The sequence below is a fragment of the Apodemus sylvaticus genome, chromosome 1 (assembly GCF_947179515.1).
Source record: "Apodemus sylvaticus chromosome 1, mApoSyl1.1, whole genome shotgun sequence".
Classification (NCBI taxonomy): domain Eukaryota; kingdom Metazoa; phylum Chordata; class Mammalia; order Rodentia; family Muridae; genus Apodemus; species Apodemus sylvaticus.
In genome coordinates this window covers 87724026-87746448 of record NC_067472.1, presented here as the reverse complement: position 1 = coordinate 87746448, position 22423 = coordinate 87724026, and the positions used below count along the sequence as shown (strand labels likewise).

Below are 22423 nucleotides of genomic sequence, written 5' to 3'. Positions count from 1 at the left end.
GCTGCTAAAAAAAACCCAAAGAAACAAAAAAATGCCTCATACAATATTTGAATATTATGATTAGTACAATATTCAAAGTGGATAAAGCTATGTTCAATATTATACAATACAAAGCATTTGGACATAAAAATACCATTGTTCACTTCTTTCCTTCGAACTTACCTCCCTTCAGCCTGCTGGGCCACTGAGTTAATCCAGAGAAGGTTTTTACCAACAGCTGAAGATGACCAGACAGCAATTCCCTGTATAGCTTCAGGACAATGGAGCTCACACAATGCTTCTACCACCATCATGATAGTTACTTCCAATTCATTCCCCTGGAAACAGCAGGCAAAATATTAATCCTCTTTTAAGACCTCTTGATACCACTGAAATTCAATTTTCTACTGAATTTACAACATCTGGTCACAATCTATATATATTTAACAATCGTTTTTACAATATTTAGCTTAGCTTAATCATCACAAAACATCTATTCTGAAACTAATTATTAAAGAACTTTCACACAAATTATAATGTATTCCACAGACAAATTTCTTACAATTCCTAAAGTCCCAGTCTTTAGGAATAAGGTGTTCATATTTTTAATGTTTGAATGTTTTGATGTTCTGTATAGAAGCATAAATAACTTTTATGGTCGGTAATGGGGAAGTAATGGGAAGTAAAATTTGTAATGGGGAAGGCATCAGTTTTGTAAGATACTGGATGAAGCCTCAAAAAAGAACTAAAGTTAACTTATCTATAGATTGAATTCCATCAGAGACCAAATTCAAATTCCTACAATTTGTTATAATGCATCCCAAATACACCACATTACCTGAGATAGACTATTTGTTTTCATTTCAGTAAGTAAGTCAAAGCCATGCCTCACGGTCACTGCAGGCTGACCTGCCAACAATCCAACCCTCATGATGGAGAGGCGGATACGAGTGAGCCAATCTTGGCAAGTCTGTCGATTGGTATAGAAAAAAGTCCTAATGACCTTTAAAAAAAGAAAAGAAAAGAACTCAGGACTAGTTCCAATCATGGTAAAGATGCCTTAAATACACATCAATGGAATCCAGATGGACTGTGATCTTAGCCGTATATACCCCACCAGGTTTCAAAATCAATCTATTACAAAGCACCACTATTCCACAACACCAACCTTGGGAGGTGACGTTAATGCATTGGCACATCCCTCATAGGCATTATACATTAATTTCTCCAGGTTCTCCAGATACTGAAGCAGAAGAACAAGTCTAAGCTGATTACTCCCATGGCCTTCATCATTATCTGCAGTGGTCCACTGACTAACATCCTGATCAGGGTTTAGCGTGTGGGCTGCAAGACTTCTAATGATACCTGAAAACAAAAACAGCAACATTCTGAATCAGAGAAAACCCTCAGAAAATCAATTTACCAGATACCCTGTTTATATATTCATCAATTTAAACAAAAGCAAACATTAAAAAAATCTCTCCCTTTCTGAGGAAAACATTTGTCCATATAATTTCCTAAGCTTTTAAACAAAAAGCAGACATGCACATAACAAATTCAACTAACAAACCTTATCTAAAAATATCTAGAAATTACTCATTTAAAAAAAAAAAAAACCAGAAATCTCTATCAGTATAAGAAAGCCTTGGTTTCTAAAGTTAAAGACCTAGAAACTCATCTGCAATCACAAATTTTGAAGAATGCTAAATTGCTGGTTACCTTCAATTGTCTGGAACGTGTCCTGAGCTCTGCCCAGTGGCGTTCGCAACTTTGAAAGAACAGTAAACTGTGCAGCTTCCCAAATAGCCCACTGCCAAAGGACAGCATCTGTCTTTAGAAGATTGCGGGGAATTGTGGATTGGTCACGCTTATCCAGCCTCTGGCAGCTATAGAACAATCTTTCTAACCAATTGTCCTTCCTGGGAAAAGTAGTTTCATATGTAACAGACGATGATGACTTTATTTTAATAATCAAAACAAGTGCAAGGGGAATGGGAGTAAAGACAGCTCATGACAATTTGGCTGCCAGATTATATTTCATTCACTATAACTAAACATCTGACACTATCATTCATCACCTCCAACCCTCCCTCCACTGGATTCATGTTAATCATCTCAGTCAACTATGAATAACCAGTGAATGTCACAGCCCGTTTTTATTGATACAAATACCATCTTCAAAGCAGTACTATCTACAAACCCGATGAAAACCAAAATAAACTAGCAAAGAATACTGCCTTCCAATTTGGCACTTTGGATAATATTTTCTCAAATCTGGGTATAATTATCATCAGTCTTAAAAGTACCTTTTTCTAATGAAAGAATCTTACCCTGTTCGGTGAGAGTTTCCATACAAAATGAAACTGATGACATCAGAAAAGTCCTGAGGGTGGAACGTGTTACTTGGTGCTTTACTCATGTGACTTCTCAATGCTAGAGAAATCTCCTGAATCTCTGTGTGATTGTTATTGCTGTTAACAGAAAGCAGTAATTATTAACATGTAAAATATTTTAGAAGAAAGGATAGCAGACTCTATGAGATACTGTACTCACTGAAAGCACAAACAAAACCAAGACTTAAAATTAGAATAGAGGACACCAGGCATAATGGTCCATGCATTTAATCCCAGTATTCAAGAGGCAGAGGCATGTAGATTCCTGAGTTCAAGATCAGCCCGGTCTATAAAGCAGACCTAAGACACAGTTAAGATTATGTAGTGAGAATCTATCTTTAAAAAGAAAATATGCACATGCACAAATATAATGTCACAATTTTAGAATCTTAAAAGTTCTCAAATTGTTTATACAGATGGCTAAAGAGATATCACAATGTTAAGAGTAATTGCTGCTCTTGGTGTTCTTCCAGGGGTCCTGAGTTCAGTTCCCAGTACCCACACAGGGGCTCACAACTACCCATAACAGGAGGTCCCAGGAATCCAACAACAGGACAGACACACACAAACGCACACAAACCTAGACTTGCACATACACTAAGTAAAGTAAAATATTTTTAAAAAGACTGCTAGTACACATCTATAATCCTAGAACATAGGAGACAGAAAGAATTTGAGCTCAAGAACAACCTGAACTATAAACCAAGACCATGCATACATACATACATACATACATACATACACATACACACATACATACATACATACATATGTTCATATATACATATAAAAAAGGGAAAGTAAAGAGGGTGCACACTGAGGATGTAGCTCAGTCAGTGGAATGCTGGCCCAACATACTCAAGCTCTAGTTTTGCTCACGAACAAAATAAACTGAACACTGTGATGCATACTTCTAATCCCAGCACTCTGAAGGAAGGAAAAAGAACTGGTAGTTTAGGACTCTTCTTGGCTACACAAGGAGCTAGAGGCAACCCTGGGAAAACTGAAACCCTTTATCAAAAATGAAATAAATATTCCCAAAATCAACTTAATCAAAAACAAAAAAAAAATTAAATATCTGAACTAATTAATGGGGTTAGAGAGATGATGGCTCAGTTATTAAGGGTACTTCCTGATCTGCAGAGGAGCTAGGTTTGGTTTCCAGTACCTACAAGGCAGTTCAAAACCATATGTGATAGGGGCTGGAACAGGAGTTAAGAGTACTACCTATTCTTCCAGAAGTCTTGAGTTCAATTCCCACCAAACACAAAGGGATATGATGCCTTCTTCTGGTGTATCTGAAGATAGCTACAGTGTACTCATATACATAAAATAAATAAAACTTAAAAAAAAGAAAAAAATGTGAATCAAGTTCCAAGGGATTCAACACCTTTGTCCTGATCTCAGTAGATACACCAGGCATTCAAGTAGTGGTACAGAGATGTACACACAGGCAAAACACTCAAACACAAAAAAAAAGAAACCCTGTCTCGGAAAACCAAACCAAAAGGGGGAGAGGGGTAGAGGAAAAAAAAGAAAATCTAAACTACTAAGAAATGCATAAACTCACTTGGGAGGCAGAGGCAAGTAGATTTCTGAGTTCGAGGCCAGCCTGATCTACAGAGTGAGTTCCAGGACAGCCGGGGTTCTACAGAGAAACCCTGTCTCAAGGGAAAAACAAAAAACAAAACAAAACCTAGAAATGCATAAACTACCTATAAGATGATGAAAAAAATTATTAAAAAAAAAACTTTTCTTCTTCTAGGTCTCCAAAATTATCCTCAGACATCTCTTTGATCAAACCGCGTAACATGTAAAATTAATTCAGTACATATGGTGATTTATCTTTTTCTATGGCAGACAATTACAAAGTGATAAAATATAGTGAGCTATAAGTTATACCTTAGTACAACATCTAAAGGAATTGACTTCAACAGCTTTCCAAAGGCCTGTCGAATACGAGTTCCACTATGGACAAGCTGAACACGGCAGACATCAACACACCTATGAAAAATAATAGATAAGGCAGGTGTGGTAGTATTCCCATGCACAGTACAGTCAGAGTCAAAGATGTGCTCTCTCGTCCGTACCTCTGTAGCAGATCATCTGGCAAGGAAGAGGACAAAGCATGGAGACTGCTACATGCTTGCAAGCAGATATTCACATCTTCAACAAGAGCTATTATTAAAAAGGAAAAGTTACTTTCAGTGACACCACACACACACACACACACACACACACACACAAGTGTATGTTATCTATTGAACCCATTCATCCAACCATACATTCATTCATTCATTCATTCATTCCCTCCCTCACTCACTCATCAAACAGGCAAGCACCAACTATGGACTACACCCTACACTTGCCTGGAATGCTTTCTGACATAATACCTAGGAGATTAATACTCAACAAAATCAGACATAATACCTAGGAGATTAATACTCAACAAAATCAAGTTGACCATTCTACATATAAATCTTGTTCGAAGAAAGAATTTTCAACCTCATAAAATAAGCTAACATCTAAGAGTGAAAATCTGGCAATTCAATTATTTTTCAAATACTAAGAATGAAATATAATCTACGATGAATGGCATTAAAATAGGGACTACGCATATTCACATCCTCAAGTGTTGACCTAACTACCTTCTGCTAACCAATATTATTTTAAGGATAAACAAAATTAAAATATAAGTCTCTTACTGTTGGCTAAAAGGCCTTTGGAAAATTTATGAAAAGATGGAAGGGAGAATAAAGGTGCATATGTTTCAGACTTCTTCATTAATACAGCCACTTCCAAAGCCCATGTCATTAACAGTTTCCTGAAACATAAAGTAAAGTTGGAGGGGATATAATTCGAAATGTAAATAAAGAATATATCAAATAAAAATAAAATGCAAATAAAGAAAATATCCAATAAAAAAATAAAGTTGGCTTTACATTAAAACAAAAGAAAAACCACAAGACACTCTGTTCTATCAGTTTCCTTTTACTTTTCAAACAAGTTGTAATAATAATAACAATAATAATTTTTTTTAAAAAGGTGGATCTAGAAAGGTTGATCAGTGGCTAAGTGGCCCCTACCCTCACAAGATTGAAGTTCAGTTTCCAGCACCCACCTAAGCCAGCTCACAACACTGTTACTCCAGATCCAGGAGAACACAACACAAGCTTCCAAGAGCACTGCACTCACTTGCATACAGAGAGATACACAAAAACATACAAAATTAAAAAGAAACTACATCTGTACTTTACATCTGTAAGTAAAAAGCAAAGTCTAAAGAATTTTGTTTCTGTTTCATTATATTGTGTCTAAAAGCAGCAGAATGCCATTAGAAAAACCCACCAAAGTGTAGCCCTGCTGGATACACATAAATCAAGTAACAGAATCAAATCACATGCTTCATAATGAAGCTATAATCTACATTTCTTAGCCTCAAATTACAATGAATTAATAAACTTAGGAATTTAATATTATTTTAAAAATTAGTAGGTACCTTGTGTCCTGGTTAAGATTATCTTTCTTAAGCAATATTCCCAAAAGATTTAATATAATTGAGAAATGTTTCTTCGTGGCTGTAGTTACAGTACTAATCACCGCACCATCAAATAAGGAAGGGGATGAAGAGCTAAGACTACTGGATATGAAGTGATCATGCCTAAAAAACAAAGCAGAGACCATCTTTTTAGCTGTCATCAAAAGAAGTAAGGAAGGTCAAGAATACATTTTTTTTCTTCTGAGGATCTGCGAGCGTGGTACCTGGTACAATGGGAATACAGGGTGTAGAGCACCGCATACTGAATGGCAGGGAAGTGAACAGCCAGGTCACTATGCACAATCATAAGATTCTTACTCAGCAGTGCAAATACAGTTGGAGACAGTGCCCACATCTGCCAAGGTAAAAACAAAGTATAGTTATGGCTCCAAGACACACACATGGTAGATGAACAGTCTACTTTAGATCAAATGTCCGTAGACACTGAAAACCTAAAAATGATACCCTAAAACTTTGAAATTATCTAATATGCAAAGCTGGAGTTCTCAGCAAATACTTTCTCAAGTTAGGCTTTGCAGCTAGGTGGCATCTCTGTTTAACCCAACAATTCCTCAACTATTCCACTGTCATGAGGCATCAGCCAAAACAAGGAATGCTATGCACAACAAGGCTGCCTCTTATACAGCTCACTTTACAAAAGGAATACAGCTTGGTAATGTTCACAACTATGCTGTGTAATCAAGTCAGTAAACACTAGTACAAGGTAAACAGGGATTGTATGGTATGTGGAGTATACCTCAATCAACATATTTAAAACACAAATAAGAAGCAAGTGCACAACTAAGTTTGAGACAAAGGATCAGTTAGCTGATATCTGGTTTAAGCAAAGTCCTTTGTACTTTTTGATACCACAGCCTGTATTTCCTCAATCATCAGCAGATTGCAAATGGCAAGGTATATTGTTCAATGACAAAGCTAGCCTCCCTGAGCCTTTTCCACCCATCTCTTTTCCTCTAGGACACACTCTGTACCTGCTACATCCATTGCTATTGCTGACTGACAAATCAGAAAATGTAAAACTTCTCCAATCTATATAGGACAAGAATTCCTCAAAAACAAAACACAGGTGTAGAAGAAAGGGCGTTTCCAACAGATATCAAACTTAAGGTGAAATAGCAGGGAGGAAGGAGCGCCTGTGGGACAGTGAAGGTTCTCTGAGCACACAAGCTGGAGAAAGCAGGCACAAGCATCAAGTCTTCTTCCTTCTCAGAACACTACTCTCTACTAAAATTGCCTTCAACTCTGTATGATCCAATAGAAGGAAAAAATATATAAACTAGGTGCACTAATCCTAAAATCAAATCAGATAGCAAAATTCCAATACTTAGGAGGCAAAGGAAAAGGTGGGCAGTTCTCTAAGTTTTTCACCAGCTAATTCAAATAAAAAGAAATATCAAAAGTGATGCCACATCAAATTTCTTGTAACCTTTTGTTTTGTTGTGATAATGTGATTGGATTCAGGGGCAAGCATTCTGCCACTTAGTTACATGCCCAGCCATTTTGCTCCCCCACCTACACACTGGGTATGTCTCCTGTATGCTGATGACTTCATTATGACATTTCTATACATGTACTAAATGTATTCTGATCACATTTCCCTGCATTATCCTATTATCTTATAGGAACATAAGCACCTTACTCTCTCTTCAGCAACTATTAATTCTGTATATCCCCAGGAAGAGGTAAAAAACTTTTCATTTTTTGACAAAGTCTCACTGTGTCCACTAGTGTCTAGTTACAGGCTGGCTGGAACCTGTATTCCTCCTGTCTTCACCTTCTGGATGCTCAGACTGCAGACATATACTATTACATCTGGCTGAATTTTTTTTCCATTTGTTATTACTTTGGGGGGGGGGTGAGGGGAGATGAGTTAGTGCATGTTCTAAACTTGGACTCTGAAGTTACAGGCTGTTGTGAGCAGCCTGACAGGGTGCTGAGAACCAAACCTGGGTACTCTGTAAGAACAGAACATTACTTGTTTTCACTGGCTAAGCCATTATCTCTCCAGGTCCTTTTTTTGAAGTTAGAAAGTGATCATTCTTTTAAAAAAACAAAAACAAAAAACCCAGGATAAGAAGATGGTTCAGTGGATAAAGGGCTTGTCACACAAGCATGAAGACAACCAGCACACACATAAAGTAGGCAAACATCTGTAGTCCCAGCACTCACAAGACAGACTAGCTCAGTGATCTCAAGGTTCAATGAGTGACCCTATCTCAAAATTAAGATGGAGAGTAATTAAAGAAGGTATTGAATGTTTAACTCTGTTCCTGTCCCACCCCACCACCCAGACACAATTAAAATATATGAAGTTATGAATGAACATGGTGATACATGCCGATAAACTCATCATCTAGGGATCAACCTGGTCTACAAAGAACTCTATATTAAAGAGAGGAAAAAAAAAAAAAACGAGGTATGGAAGGGTAGAGAGAGGTTAACCATGCATGGATAGACTTTATGGCTAGGAATGGTGGTATATGCCAGAAATCCCAGGACTCAGAATGCTAAAGCCAAAAACTCAGTAAGCTCAAGGCCCGCATGGGCCATATAGCAGAATTCTGCCTCAAAACCAGAAATAACACAAAATACGTAAATAACAAAGTCTACAAAGTTAAAGACTTACCCCAATTAATGAGTTTTTGGCATTTCCAATTGTAGTCAGGGCACTAAGATCAAATATAACTACAAAGTTGGCATTGTCAATGTTGAACACATGATTCTGAAAAGCCTCATGTTTAATCTCAGAACAGGCATCAGGAAGCTGGAGACTGTGTAGCAGATTGTTTAGTGCACAAGTCATTTCTCCCAAAATTAATTTATAAGCAGTCTCCAAAACAGGAATATTCTTCAAGCTGAGCACTGCTTGATAAACAGCATGAGCTACAGCAACAACCTACAACAGAAAAGTTCAAGAAACTGGTTAAAAATCACTATCTGTAGTAGCACACTATGGAGATGACCCTGAAAGATGATTTAGACATAGTCCATTAACACCCCAAAAGATTCACCTCAGAAGACCAACTTTAAGGAACCTATATATAGGTTACTTTTTTTCCCCACAAAGCCCTATGAACTTATTACAAATAAAGATTGCTCTCAAAAGCTACTAATATGAGATTTTCAGGGGGTATTGAAGAGTCTTATCTTGTTTTAAAGTCAATGCCAACACATATACAAACAGCAGCTTAAGCTCCCCCTATCTACCTAGGTCTATAGTCAATTTGAAGTATCAGCTGATTAATAATAATTTTATTTTTAATATATGCAATACTTCTGAACTTATAACAGAAATATATCTGATTCTTCATCTGTAGCTGGATTTAGCAACTTTGTGGGTTCTTTATTCCACTATCTTCTAACACTAAATAAAAGAGAAAAAAAGGGATAGAGAGGAAAGAAAAGATTCCTGAATAAAGTCAGATGTCGGAAAAGTGGGCACCATTATCCTTAAGACTACTTCCTGCTGATTAGGGGTGTCAGGTTCCTTAGGGCAAGTTTGATCTTCAGTCAGGATATCTTAATTTCTTCTTGCTATTTCTTGTTTGTTCACAACTACTTAACAAAGCATGATGAATGATGACCAATAACAACAAACCACCCCACTTCTCAGGGCCTTAGCATTCATAAACCCTGTGAGAAGTCCCCAGAATTCCAAATGTCACACAATGGCAGAAGTATCTGAAGCTGGCAAAATCATGCTACTGCTAGAGCACAAGGCAAATCATAGTCAGCTGCTGTGGACAATCTAAAGTAGCCCCATACCTGAGATTAAAAAGAAAGTACATTCTTATAATGTTTCTTTGTTTTTTAATAGAAACCAAAATTCCAAGATTGTCACTAGATTTCCTTTGTAAGAATTTATCAAAATCAAATAAAGTAAATTATGGGTATTCTGGAAAGGTTATTAGATACCTCAGTCATGACAGTACTTAGTATGATAATAAGTATTAGCCAAAAGTATTCATTGTAATCAGTTTGTATTCAGCAATGAGTATTATTTCACAGTGACATAGTCTACTAAAACAAAAGTTCAATGCCAAAAAGAATCTACTTGCTGTTATCAATGTATTACTTACCTCTTTTTCTTTGTGGTATCGTAGAAATAGTAGTTTAGATGATGGTATAAAAAGCTTTTCTACAAATGATGATGGGAGTTTTGTATTTATCTGCTCAACAATCTAAAAGAACACAATTTTAAAAGAAGCTTACTTAAGTTACAAAGTGGCAAAAAAGAGCCTTAAATGCACATTATAAGTGAAAAAAAATTGTCAATCTAAAAGGACTACATAGTTGGCAATTCTTCAGAACAGGCAAAACTAGGGAGACAGTAAAAGGATCTGGAGTTCTTTAAAATTCTAAAAGGATAGCATGCCAGGAAGAGGCGACTGACAGCCTACGGTTCAGAAGACAGGACATGTGTTTCTAATTATAGGAGCTGAGTACTAAGTATAAGGACTCATTAGTCCATTAGATTTTAAAGAGAGCTGCTATATGGCTAATAAAGAAAAAAAAATAAAGAGAAATCATAAGGTTTTTTTTCTAAGAAATAAAATATAAGTAGATCTTTGAAAATAGTCAAATACATTCTCTCCTGTAAGATACATATCAGGAGCACTACTGAGTCTCGGGAAAATGGGGACAAGTCATTAATACAAAGACTAAAGTGAGCTACCAGACACTAGACGCACATTGGTGTTAGGAAAAAAACCTATACTGGACTAGAAAAATTAGAATTATCAATGGATTCTTTTTAAAATGCAAGCCCTTACTTAAAACACATGAAGCAAAGCTCTTTATTTCTTTCACATCAACTTAAAGACATACATAAACAATTTAAAGACAAAAAAAAAAAAAAAACAGTAATTCACATACCAATGTGAGCAAATTCAAGACTGAGATGATATAATCGGTACCACAAGTCTGGCAATTCTCCAGTTGGTCTAATCCATATGTAATGACCATGTCACAATGTATAGTCATGCTAGGATCCAAGCTGCCGAGCAAAACACCAACACACTCATTAGCAGCTGTCAACACAGCCTCAGAAAAAAACACTTGGTTTGCAGCCGTCACGCATCTCATTACTCTGTATAGAACCTGCAAATGGGGAAAACAAGCACCTTTTTAAACACTCACAAGCTTCTCTACACCACTATATTCTATTTAATGCAATTTCAACTCAAAAATATCTTGTCTTATTAACAGTCTTGTTTGATGGTTGTTTTTTGTTGTCAAAAACAACAACAACAACTGAGATGGGGCTAAAAAGAGTAACCCAGGCTGGCTTTACAGATGTACACATCCACAGCTCACAGTTGATTCTCTAATTCTTGGTAGCTAATAAAGGCATCTTTAAAACAATTTAAAAAATTAAAATCAAAAAAAAAAAAAATCTTGGCTAAAAGTATCCCAAATTCCTGTCATGACAAGAAATGGAGTTTGTTACCCTTGAGTTCACTTACACGCTTCCTCTACTCCTGTAATTATGCAAGGCTGAATAAAAAGCTCAGTTTCTTTATCACCATGATACACATCACAACTTAGCACACTTAGGAATGTCCTGCTCACACTTGCTTAAACACACATCTTGGATTTTTAACAGTCTTTTCAAAGTAAATACTAAAATTGCTTTTAAGCTTATATTAAAGTTTGTATATCAATGATCATGAAAGCCAAGTATTCTACAACTGAGCCCTGAAAGTTCTTTCTCAAAGTAAGAACTCTGGATATACACAATCTGATTAAGGATCATTAAGAAGGAGAAAAAAAAAACCAAGTAATTTCCAACATACATAAAAATCACTAAACTGTTAATTTGTGTACTACATTTATAATAATAAATCAAATTTTTGAAAAATATAAAAGTCCATGTTACAAAGTATCACAGATCTAAAACAATCAATCAATAATACCCAATGGGTTGTCTTTAAAACCTATAAAGAAATGTCCTTAATACTAGTCACAAAAGCCAAAATTGAAGTGACTATACATATTCAAAATAGAACTATTCTGAGAAGACTAATGCTTCTTTCCTCTTGTTTTCCATATCAGTTAACTGCCTTTACTTCAACTCCACTCTTGAAGCAACAACCTTTTACATGATTCATAATTTACATAATTCAAACTAAACTATTTTGAAAGTTTGAATTATTGACACGCAGTCTTTAGTTATATGTATGCATAATCTGATACTTCTGCTAATACACACCCACCTTACCAAAACTTACACAATACCTTATCTAGCAATGTGTCCAAAGTCATGCTCTAAAAAGCCAACACTGTGCCTGAGCAGCAGCACATTTCAGTCATGTAGACTGTCTTCCCAGGCTGCCACTAACACATCTCCCTCCTCACTCCACAGCAGTGCTCACGGCTCAGTTCTCTCTGCCAGACTGTACTGTACACTCATCTCTCAAGTGCTGTAGTCTGGTCACTTCTCATACTTAGTTTCAGATTGCTATTTTTAAGCAGTATGTCTTTACATAAAAGAATACACAAACATGCGACTACTGAGTTTCATCCTCATGCTCAAAAGAAAATGACCAGTTTGTTTTCACTGTAGTAGTTGGCATGACATTCAGGACTTCTGTGAAAGGCAAAAGCTCTACCACAAACTACACATTCAACCCAATAATATGACTTCTAACATTTTATATGATTCTTATTGTGTTGAAAACTAAAAGGATCCTCAACTATTTGTTTTTCAAAACATGGTTTTTCTCCACATAGTTCTTGTCACTCTGTAAGCCAAAATGGTCTCGAACGGAGATCTGCCTGCCTCTGTCTCGACAGTGCTGAACAGTGCTGGAATTAAAGGCATTCACCACGATGCCAAGCAAGGAGAATCAATTTTTAAGGAAAAGGTAATATTATTTAAAGTTTTAAAACTAGATATTAAAATACTAAGTACAAGTTGAGGAAAAGCTCAATGCTTTATAAAGTGTAGGTGAGGATAGAGCCTGTGCAAGGTACTAAAACTCAATTCTCAGTACTACAAAAAAAAAAAGAATAATATATGGATCTGTGAAGGAACTCCTCAAGGAAATTTCAAGGGTATATAAGAAATCAAGATGGCCCTCTCTTGGTGACGTGGCAGTTCAAGGATGGTGGTTGATAAGGAGGCTTCCTACTTTTCTGAGTAAAGAGTAGTAGCTAGGGGCAAATACATTTAACATGTTAAGCAAATGAAAGTTCAATATAGTTCAATGGGCACATGAGGCCCTCACAATTCAACCTGGTTTTTAAAAGACACTTACATCTGTTACATATGCCTCAGTAATTGGTGGACCCCGAATTGGGCTAAAGCGTTCCCCAATGCTCCTCACCACAGTACTGAACACACGGAGAAGTGCTGCCAGCTTTGGTAATGACACTGATGGAGGAGGAACATCTTCATCCACTGACTCCCCAGAGGCCACATGGCTGAGGTCCTAGATGAGAATATCCAACATTCTTATTAATGTAGTTATAGTTTAAGATTTGTTGTGGCTTTATCTCTATATACTGGTAATAAGGAATCATGCACAACAGTTTGCATATACTAGGTAAGCACTTGACAGTAAACTTTATTCCAGTCCTTATTTCTTTATAATCTACTCCCAGACACCCCTAACACTTTATTCATTTTGAGATTAAGAGTCTTACTATGTTGTCAAGACTTCCGGGCCCTTAATCCTCTTAATCTCAGCCTTTGGAGTAGCTGAGACTTATACTGTAAGTCTCTCAATTCTTTATGTCACTCAACATTAGCAGGTTTTTGTCTTCCTTTTAAAATTGTGTCTCACTAAGTAACGCTGGCTGGCCTGGAAATCAGTATGTAGATCAGGGTGAATTCCAACACAGAGAGTCACCCAATTCTGTCTCCCAGGTGCTGAGATTAAAGATGTATTCAACCACACCAAGCCCTAGAAAGATTGTTACCAATTAAGAGAAATTTTAGCTTAAAAGAGGAAAATACCAAACTCCATATGCCTAAAGTTCTCTAAATCATTCCTCACAAAACCAGATAAAATTATAGAAATGATCAGCACCAATTGAGAGAAGTTAGAAAAAAAAATCTTTATGCATATATTATTGTGTAAGTACAAATCGAGCCAAGTTTTGCCATTCCTATAATTTTGTCTACTAAATTTTCATTCCATATAATCTTTGACAAAAATATTAAAAATATATTAATAGCATGTACTCCAAAGGAATAGGGTTAGAAATTTAAGGAACTACTTTATAAACTTATAATCTAGTTAAAAGTATAAAATATACCCAAAGAGAAAGATTAAAACTGGGTGTTAGAATCAAAATATTTCTATAGATAATTAAGTACCAAATAAAAAAGGAAAGGAGTCAGAGTGGCACACACCTTTAATGAGAGGCAGAGGGATCTCTGTGAGATCAAGACCATCCTGATCTACATAACCAGCTAAGGTTACACACAGAAACTATAGCAAGGGAGAAAGGAAGGGAGGGAAGAAGGGGAAGGGAGGGAAGAGGTAAAGAAAGAAAAGTAGATATTAAAATTTGCTAAGTGTCTAAACCTATAAGAATGGCTACCTTTTGAAAGACTAATAATCATCTGTATAGGTGAGTAGGGGGATGAGATGGGGGATGAGAAGATCCTGTATGTTCCAAGAAATCGAAGTATAATATTCTATTTATTTTTCCTGAAAAAATCAAATACTCCAGTGATAAAAGTGATAGAATAATGAACTCTTAACTTACAAGCAGCAAAGAACTAAAGCAAACAGTATTTCAGACAGCCTTCAACACCAAACAGAAATTATGGTACTCCCACAGAAGACAACAAAGGCTTAAGCCACAGCAGTAAGGCCAGAGCAAGGACAAGGACTGTAGGAAGTACCCTGAAAGTTTGTCACAATCACAGACACCTGCTCCAGTGGAGTAAACCCAGTTTTGACCTGGATAGCATGACATGAGAGTCTCTAAATACCCTAAGGCAGCAACTTTAGGGACAGTTTTTATTTCTGAACAGCATCTGCCTTTTGGTAACAACAACAACAACAACAAAAATGAAGAGATTTGCCTTCAAGAAAAACATCTGCTATTAAGAATATTCAAACTTAGCCAGGAGGTGGTGGTGCACGCCTATAATCCCAGCACTCTGGGAGGCAGAGGCAGGAGAATTTCTGAGTTCAAGGCCAGCCTGGACTACAGAGTGAGTTCCAGGACAGCCAGAAGAGAAACCCTGTCTCGAAAAAAACAAATCCAAAAAGCCAAAAAACAAAAAACAAAAAAAAAGAATATTCAAACTTAAGTTCTGCTTAAATGTTAGTCTTAGTTATTTTTAAAATATTATTAACACTTTAATAATGACTTAGAATTGGCTTTCTACTACTTACCTCAGCATATGCCTCCATGTCTTCTAAAAATTGACCAAGAAGAGTGGTAGAAAATGCAAGGTCAGCTACCCAAAATGGCTCCAAACTCTGCAACCACCCTTGACGTTAGAGAAGAAAGTTTGAGGTTAAAAAAAAAAAAAAAGGTAGGGTATCAAAATTAAAAATTAACCCTGCTTTCAAGCTACTTAATCATAATATTAGGGCTACCTCTAAAAGCATGCTGGTAATTAATCAAGCCTCTTTTAATATAACAGAAATTAACAACCTTCAGAAACCAACATGTAAATCTTGCATAATATTTTAGGTAATTTACTATCTACAGTGTGTGTGTGTGTGTGTGTGTGTGTGTGTGTGTGTGTGTGTGTGTGTGTGTGAAAATACCACCATGTACTATCATCATCAACCTAGGTGTGTATTTGCCTTCACAGAAGGAATGAAACTATCTATTCTCACTGGCATATTCTCTTTCAAAAGTTACTATACCAAATATCCAGACAGGGAGAGAAACTATACCTAAGCAGGTGTGTACAAATTAGTTCAGCTATCATTTGTTCTCTATCATATATAACAATCTTTCAACTATTTGTGGCTTGTTTAAAATGACCAGAAAAGTAACAATTAAAACCCATGACCAGAAACTTCTAAGTTTCAGAGTATTCCAACCTCTTGACTTTGTCTTGCTAAACATGATACAGATGACTTGAGATAGTCTTTAAATTCTCACAGGTGCTACATTGTAATCTGTATTTTTTCCCTAACTAGTATTTATTGTATAAGTATGCTTTGAAAAGATCAAAAACTATCAAGTGATACCCATTTATATATATATCTAATAGCTAATATACCTTCTTAAAGCAATCCTTTTTTCTAGATCAGATCAACTTTTCTTTGTACAGTATTTACACAAGCTAAAAGACTTACCAGACACCTGCTGTGTGAGGGAGGGTTTCTGAGTATGATCTATGTGCCATCCAACTAATATATCAACTGTATCCTTGATGGAGGGGAAAAAAAAAAAAGACAAGAAGCCAGTCATTTTATGGTTTCATTGATATTTCATCAGTGAGATCACATCACATTAAAAGACCCTAGAAAAAGCTGTTCCATTTACCTGTGAGCTACAGAGACAGAATAAAAGAACTGTTAGTCATGACACTGAGGAAAATTCCTATTTCCCTTCTATACTGAAAGTATTAATGTCAGAAAGTAAAATGCAGTTATGTTTTATATAAGTAACATAATCATTGTCATCATTATCACCAATGTTGTGATAGCGGACCAATCAACTCCTTTCCCTCCAAACCATCACTCATCATATATTTGAAGTGTCAGGAGCTTGTTTTCTATGTATGTTCTACTTCTTTACACAACCATAACAACAGAGAATATGAGAAACTCACCCTAAAATTAGTGCTGAAAATATGAGGGTAGCATCGAGCCACCAAAAGAATGCACTTAACACATTTGCAAAGTAATTCTGGTGTATCCACATTTTCAAGAATGGATTGTAGGCTGGTCATCACAAGCTGAAAAACAAAGTTAAGATCATAAACATTTGACAAAGTAGAAAGATAAAGATTCACTTCACAACTGATTATGCCAATAAAACATAAAACTAGAGAGTATAAAATACTACCACTATTATCTAATTATTTCAAGCTCAGTATATTAAAATAAAAATTCTATTGCTTTAAGCTCATTTGTTATATTAGGCTGAAAACCAACACTGCTCCCTATTATAATGGTTATTAACACTACTACTATCATATCAACTAACTTTAGTGCTAAATAACTCCTCTATATGTTATTCATAAGTAACTATGGCTATGACTGAATTTTAAGTACAAAAGTAAGATATAAGCAGACATGATAGCATATGAACTCTTGAGAATTTAAAGCTATTTCTGTCTACACAGAAAGCTCCATGCAGCCAGAGATACATAACTCAACCCACCAACACACCCCTAAAAAAGTAGATGTACTTGAGAAACTAATTTATTTAATTTCTTTAAAACATTTCAGTTACTCTAGAATTCAGCATGTAGGCTAAAGCTAGGAGCTGTGGCACAGTGCTTAACTGCAGTACTTGGGAGACTGAGGAAGAATAAATAGATCAGAAAAGCCTGGGCTACAAAGAAGTCCCTTTCTTAAAACAACAAAGAACAAAGTGGAAAAACTTCTCAGAGTAAATGTTAGGCAATTAATATGCTTTATTAAGGCAAAGTATATGCATTTTGTTTCTAAATAAAATGATCTGGAGAGCATTAATTAGCATAGATAACAGTCAGTCTTCTTTCCACTAAGAATACACAATGAAAATAGACCTATCACCGACAGCTGCTAAAAGCCACTTTCCTCAGAGATAAACAGTTTTTTACATGTAGGTACAAATGTATGTACATGTGCATGCTCATATATGTACACATACATGTAATGAAGAGGTATAATGCAGGGCTAGAAAGATAGCTCAACAGCTAAAAACACTTGCTGTTTTTGAAGAGTACCCAGGTTCAGTTCTTAACACATTCAGATCAGGTAACAAATGTTCGCTCCCATTCCAGGGGATTTGATACCTTTTCATACCTTGTACAGGCACCACATAAGCATGTGTAACATTTATTATAAATGAATCTTTTTAAAAGGTAAAGCTAGAATTTTAAAATCACCACTGTATAATAGCCAGCCAATCTGGACTAAATATAACATTCATTACCCAAACACCGGGAGATCCAAAGATCAAGACATCAGACCCAGACTGTTTATCTGAAAGGAAAACTGAAGTTTCAAAGTAAGATCTGATGATCATCCCCCTCAGCCAAGAAATCACTCTTCAAGTCCCACAGAGGGACAACCTGTCTGTAATGCAGAATGAACTCAGCTGGGCGGTGATGGCACACGTCTATAATCCCAGCACTCTGGGAGGTAGAGGCAGGCAGATTTTAGAGTTTGAGTACAGCCTGGTCTACAGAGTGACCAAAAAATAACAAAAAAGGTGATAAGCCTGAGTTAAAGAGTATTTAAGGCAAGTAGAGGTGACATCCTTTAATCCTAGTACACTTGAGGCAGAGGCCTGACTAGAAGTCCTCTTAATAAAGAGAAACCCTGCCTTGGAAAAAAAAAACAAAATAAAGCAAAATAAAGCAAAACAAAAAGAGTAAGTATTATCCAAGTGATCTAATTATCTTCCTCTGGATTTAGAATCTTTCAAGCTCCAGTTAAAAATACTATTTATATAAATAAGTTATGAGTAAAAAAAAAATTAGACCAATTTGCTACTATGTTGTTTAGGTACAAGTGATTATTATAAACTTTCATAACAGTTTCCATAATCAAGGAAAAAATACACATGGGTTTTTCATGCATACACACACACACACACACACATTTTTTAATTACTCAAAATAAAGCAGTTTGTGAGCTCTAAAAAAATCAAATAAAGCTAAGCATAGTAGCACAAGACTCTAGTCTCAGCACTCATAGGCACAGCAGGAGGATCTCTTTAGTTTTGAGCTAAAAAAAAAATACATAGTAAGAGTCTCTAAAAAAAAAAAAATTAATAGATCCAGGTACCAAATAACTTATTTATTTAACATATTCCCTCAACAAAAATGTTATATAAATGTTGCTCAGATCAAACTAAAAAGTCAGATACAGCATAGAGCCCTAGCTCTCAGGGCTAAGGCAGAAAAGTAAGTCATTAGAGAATAGTATGCACCACTCAGCGACACCTTATATGCAAAAAAAAAAAAAAAAAAAAAGTTGGGAATGAGCTTTTCTATAAACCAGATATTGACAAGTGAAGCAGAACTAGGCAGGAGCTGGTGTTCACTGATAAGCTGGTGTTTGCATTATTTAGATTAGTTATTTTTGACATTATCAAATCTAAACTTAGAGAATTTCAAAGGGGAGGAGAGGGCAAAATAAGACTTATAAATTAGCTGTGATGTTTAACTTAAGTCTCTCTCAAAAGCTGGTGGCCTCTCAGAGTAAACTCTCACAGTGGAGTTCCCACTTTCAAATCTGCAAGTCACTCCAGTATTAAGCAACTTCTACAAAATAAAAAGACATAAATACTCAAAATTAAATGACTCTAAGCCTCACTTTATTTAAACTCAGAAGGCACTTTGTTTGCAGTCCTCAACAGTAGGCAGCTAAGCCTCTCCTTTACCTCACTCCACTCCATTGTGAGTCCCTGGCTCTCACCTGCATCACAGAAGAAAAGGCTTTCTTCTCCCCAACAGTCTCCAGCGCTCTGTAAGTAGCACACAGGTAGAGGAGCTTCACCTCGTCTTTCGCAGATGAGCTAAACTTGCTAAAAATCCACTTGAAGATCTTCTCAGCCTCGTAGCTCAGAGAAGCACAGAGAAGGCCAAGACAGCAAGCTCCCTCTTGCCTCAACTCCTGAAGCAACTTACTACTGTGTTTGTTTTAATGCAAATAAAACAAAAAACACACAAAAGGCATCAGTTTTCAAAGATGAAAGTATGTCACATCTTAAAAAAGAATGTCTCCCATGGATTACAGAATTCCTAAATAACTTTCCAAAGCTCAAACTAAATAAAAAGGTGGAATTTTATCCCACTCTACAACTGCATCCTCTTGAGTTTTACAATGCTCAAAAGTCCCTTTATCAGACATTAGATTTCTTTATAAAATCATTTACTAAAAAATATTAAAAAGCTCAGAAGTGCTAAATCCAGGCTTCAGATTATAACTGATTGACAGAAAGAGGCATAAGGAAATTACTAGAAAATGCACTCCATTTCTCTATAATATCCAACAAGAACTCCAAACTAGAAAATGTTTAGTAGCTAAACCACACAAACTTATAAGAAAGTGTAGCATTAATTGTGTAAAAGAAAACATCATTGATCTCGTTGATCTGCTAAGTTGATCTGCAGTATTTCAATACTGCAAATCTTTAGAATCATTGCATATCTATGCAAAGCCTAGAGATTATTTAAAGAATGAAGTTTCCCTTTGCCTTTGCTCTCTAAGCATTTTTAAAACTCTCTGGAATAGTAGCTTTCATTCATTAAAGCATCAGCTCATCATGTCTTTCCACAAGCCAATGTTTAGGAAAGACGATTCTCTTTCAAGTAGATTCCATTTGTATTCAATAATAAACTTATATATAATAAGTTTATAAGACTTAATAATGTGGTCCAGAGTTTATCATGTTTACTTTGCTTTTATAATTACCTTCAAAGTCACCTAAATGTAGCCATTATTACTTACCTTTCATTGAGCACATCATGCACAGCAGCCAGGATGTTATCCAACTGTTTAACTAGTACCTTAAAAAATATATATATAGAAACTTTAGATTCTACCTAAAAACAGCACTGTATACATTCTTTTTTTTTTCTTTTTTTTTTTTTTCTTTTTTGGTTTTTAGAGACAGGGTTTCTCTGTATAGCCCTGGCTGTCCTGGAACTCACTCTGTAGACAAGGCTGGCCTAGAACTCAGAAATCCGCCTGCCTCTACCTCCCAAGTGCTGGGATTAAAGGTGTGAGCCACCACTGCCCAACACTATAAACATTCTTTAACTTATCTTTCCATTCAGATTATGATTATAGAGCATCTCAGTTTACATGTTTTAAAACTCTCTGGAATATTAGCTTTAATTCATAAAAGCATCAGCTCATGCCTTTCCACAAGCCAATATTTAGGATAGAAGATTCTCTTTCAAGTAGAATCCTCAATCGCATGAGGATAGCAGGTTTCCTCCTTCAGGCTATGAAAGAAACTGACTCACAGGAAATAAGAGTCATAATCAGTATCAAGATATATCCATGCTCATTTTAGCTGACAGCCTCTGGAGAGCATTTACATGGAATGACAAGGGGATTGAGAAAGGTAATAAAGAAATACAGTGACATAGCAATAACAGAATCTAGGACTGACAGCATGAACTTCACTGCACATCTTTCTGCTTGCTCTATAATCAAACTTTTCACAATGAAATTTGAGGGGAGGAGCCTTACTGTATTAGTCTTTGTAATTTTCTCCTGTATCAAGTTCTTAACATCAAGAAAATTACTTAAAAAGCAGAGAAATATTTTCTAACTACTTTTGAAGTTTGTCTTAAGGATCTTTCCACTTCTTTCCAAAGTGTATGTGTATTTAGAAGAAATGCTCTTGGAGGCCAAAGGTGTCCAATCACCTGGAGCTAGAGTTATAGACAATTGTGAGGTGCCCAACATCAATGCTGGGAACCAAACTCAAGACCTTTGCAAGAGACGTCCTTAACCTGAGATGCCCAACTTTTCCTTTTTTTAAAAAATGTAGTCACATCTACATACATTATTTTATATATGAGTACAATGTCACTCTCTTCAGATACACCAGAAGATGGCATCAGATCCCATTACAGATGGTTGTGAGCTACCATGTGGTTGCTGGGAATTGAACTCAGAACCTCTAGAAGAACAGTCAGTACTCTTTAACTGCTGAGCCATCTCACCAGCCCACTTTTCCATTTCTTGATCCCTGGTCACTAGACCACTCACATACATAAAATACATACCCCATACTTCCACTTTATGTATGAAAAATAGAGGTACCTTGCCCTGTCCAAAAAAAACTCCTTTAAGTTGTGACTAGACAGCAGGTCTATCCACAACTTAAAGTATGTTTTAAAAAAATTTTTTAATGCACTTTATGAAAGAAGACACCAAAGTGACTCCAACAATAGCTATCACAGATAAAGGACGCATAAGGAGGCCTATCATTCCAAGGCACCTTAACATAGGCCAAGTGCAAAGAAAGGAAGCCCTTCATTTTTTTTTCCTAAAAGCAAATCAACCCCTGCACTCCTAATACGGAACCACTTTGTGTACTTTGGAAACCCTAACAATACTCGGCAACTCCAAGCACATTTACTCACCAGTTTATTTTCTGGCTGCTGAATGAACTCCTTCAGCTGCTTTACAGTAGCCAGTCTTCGGTCTCTGTCATCTTCCCGGGTGATCCTCCGAAGAAGATTCGACAGTCGAGACTCATCAGAGTACGACATCGATCGCTCTGTGAATATAAATGTTTTGTAGCCACCTAGGTATACTAAAAATATGAAGTATACATGAGGCATTCTAAAGAACATCAAAACCAGGGCATTCTGATCTCTCCTTTGTTC

The 22423-nt window shown here is 36.1% G+C and overlaps 1 protein-coding gene across 4 annotated transcripts in view; it reads right to left on the bottom strand.

Moving 5' to 3' along the window:
- The window catches only part of Smg1 (SMG1 nonsense mediated mRNA decay associated PI3K related kinase), a 102901-nt gene that overhangs the window by 51164 nt on the left and 29314 nt on the right, over positions 1–22423 (bottom strand). For 2 of the 4 annotated variants that reach the window (XM_052200586.1, XM_052200557.1), the window contains 20 exons: positions 22178–22350; positions 20526–20584; positions 19491–19704; positions 16688–16813; positions 16209–16281; positions 15288–15385; positions 13191–13364; positions 10807–11031; positions 10011–10112; positions 8558–8827; positions 6135–6265; positions 5872–6033; positions 5078–5196; positions 4463–4550; positions 4275–4376; positions 2310–2450; positions 1699–1898; positions 1148–1344; positions 818–982; positions 163–317 (listed from right to left, as the gene is read on the bottom strand). In XM_052200586.1, coding sequence (XP_052056546.1) covers positions 163–317; positions 818–982; positions 1148–1344; positions 1699–1898; positions 2310–2450; positions 4275–4376; positions 4463–4550; positions 5078–5196; positions 5872–6033; positions 6135–6265; positions 8558–8827; positions 10011–10112; positions 10807–11031; positions 13191–13364; positions 15288–15385; positions 16209–16281; positions 16688–16813; positions 19491–19704; positions 20526–20584; positions 22178–22350 — 2974 coding nt within the window. The remainder of the gene's footprint in view (positions 1–162; positions 318–817; positions 983–1147; positions 1345–1698; positions 1899–2309; positions 2451–4274; positions 4377–4462; positions 4551–5077; positions 5197–5871; positions 6034–6134; positions 6266–8557; positions 8828–10010; positions 10113–10806; positions 11032–13190; positions 13365–15287; positions 15386–16208; positions 16282–16687; positions 16814–19490; positions 19705–20525; positions 20585–22177; positions 22351–22423) is intronic. The other 2 variants (XM_052200566.1, XM_052200576.1) reach the window with 2 other exon arrangements.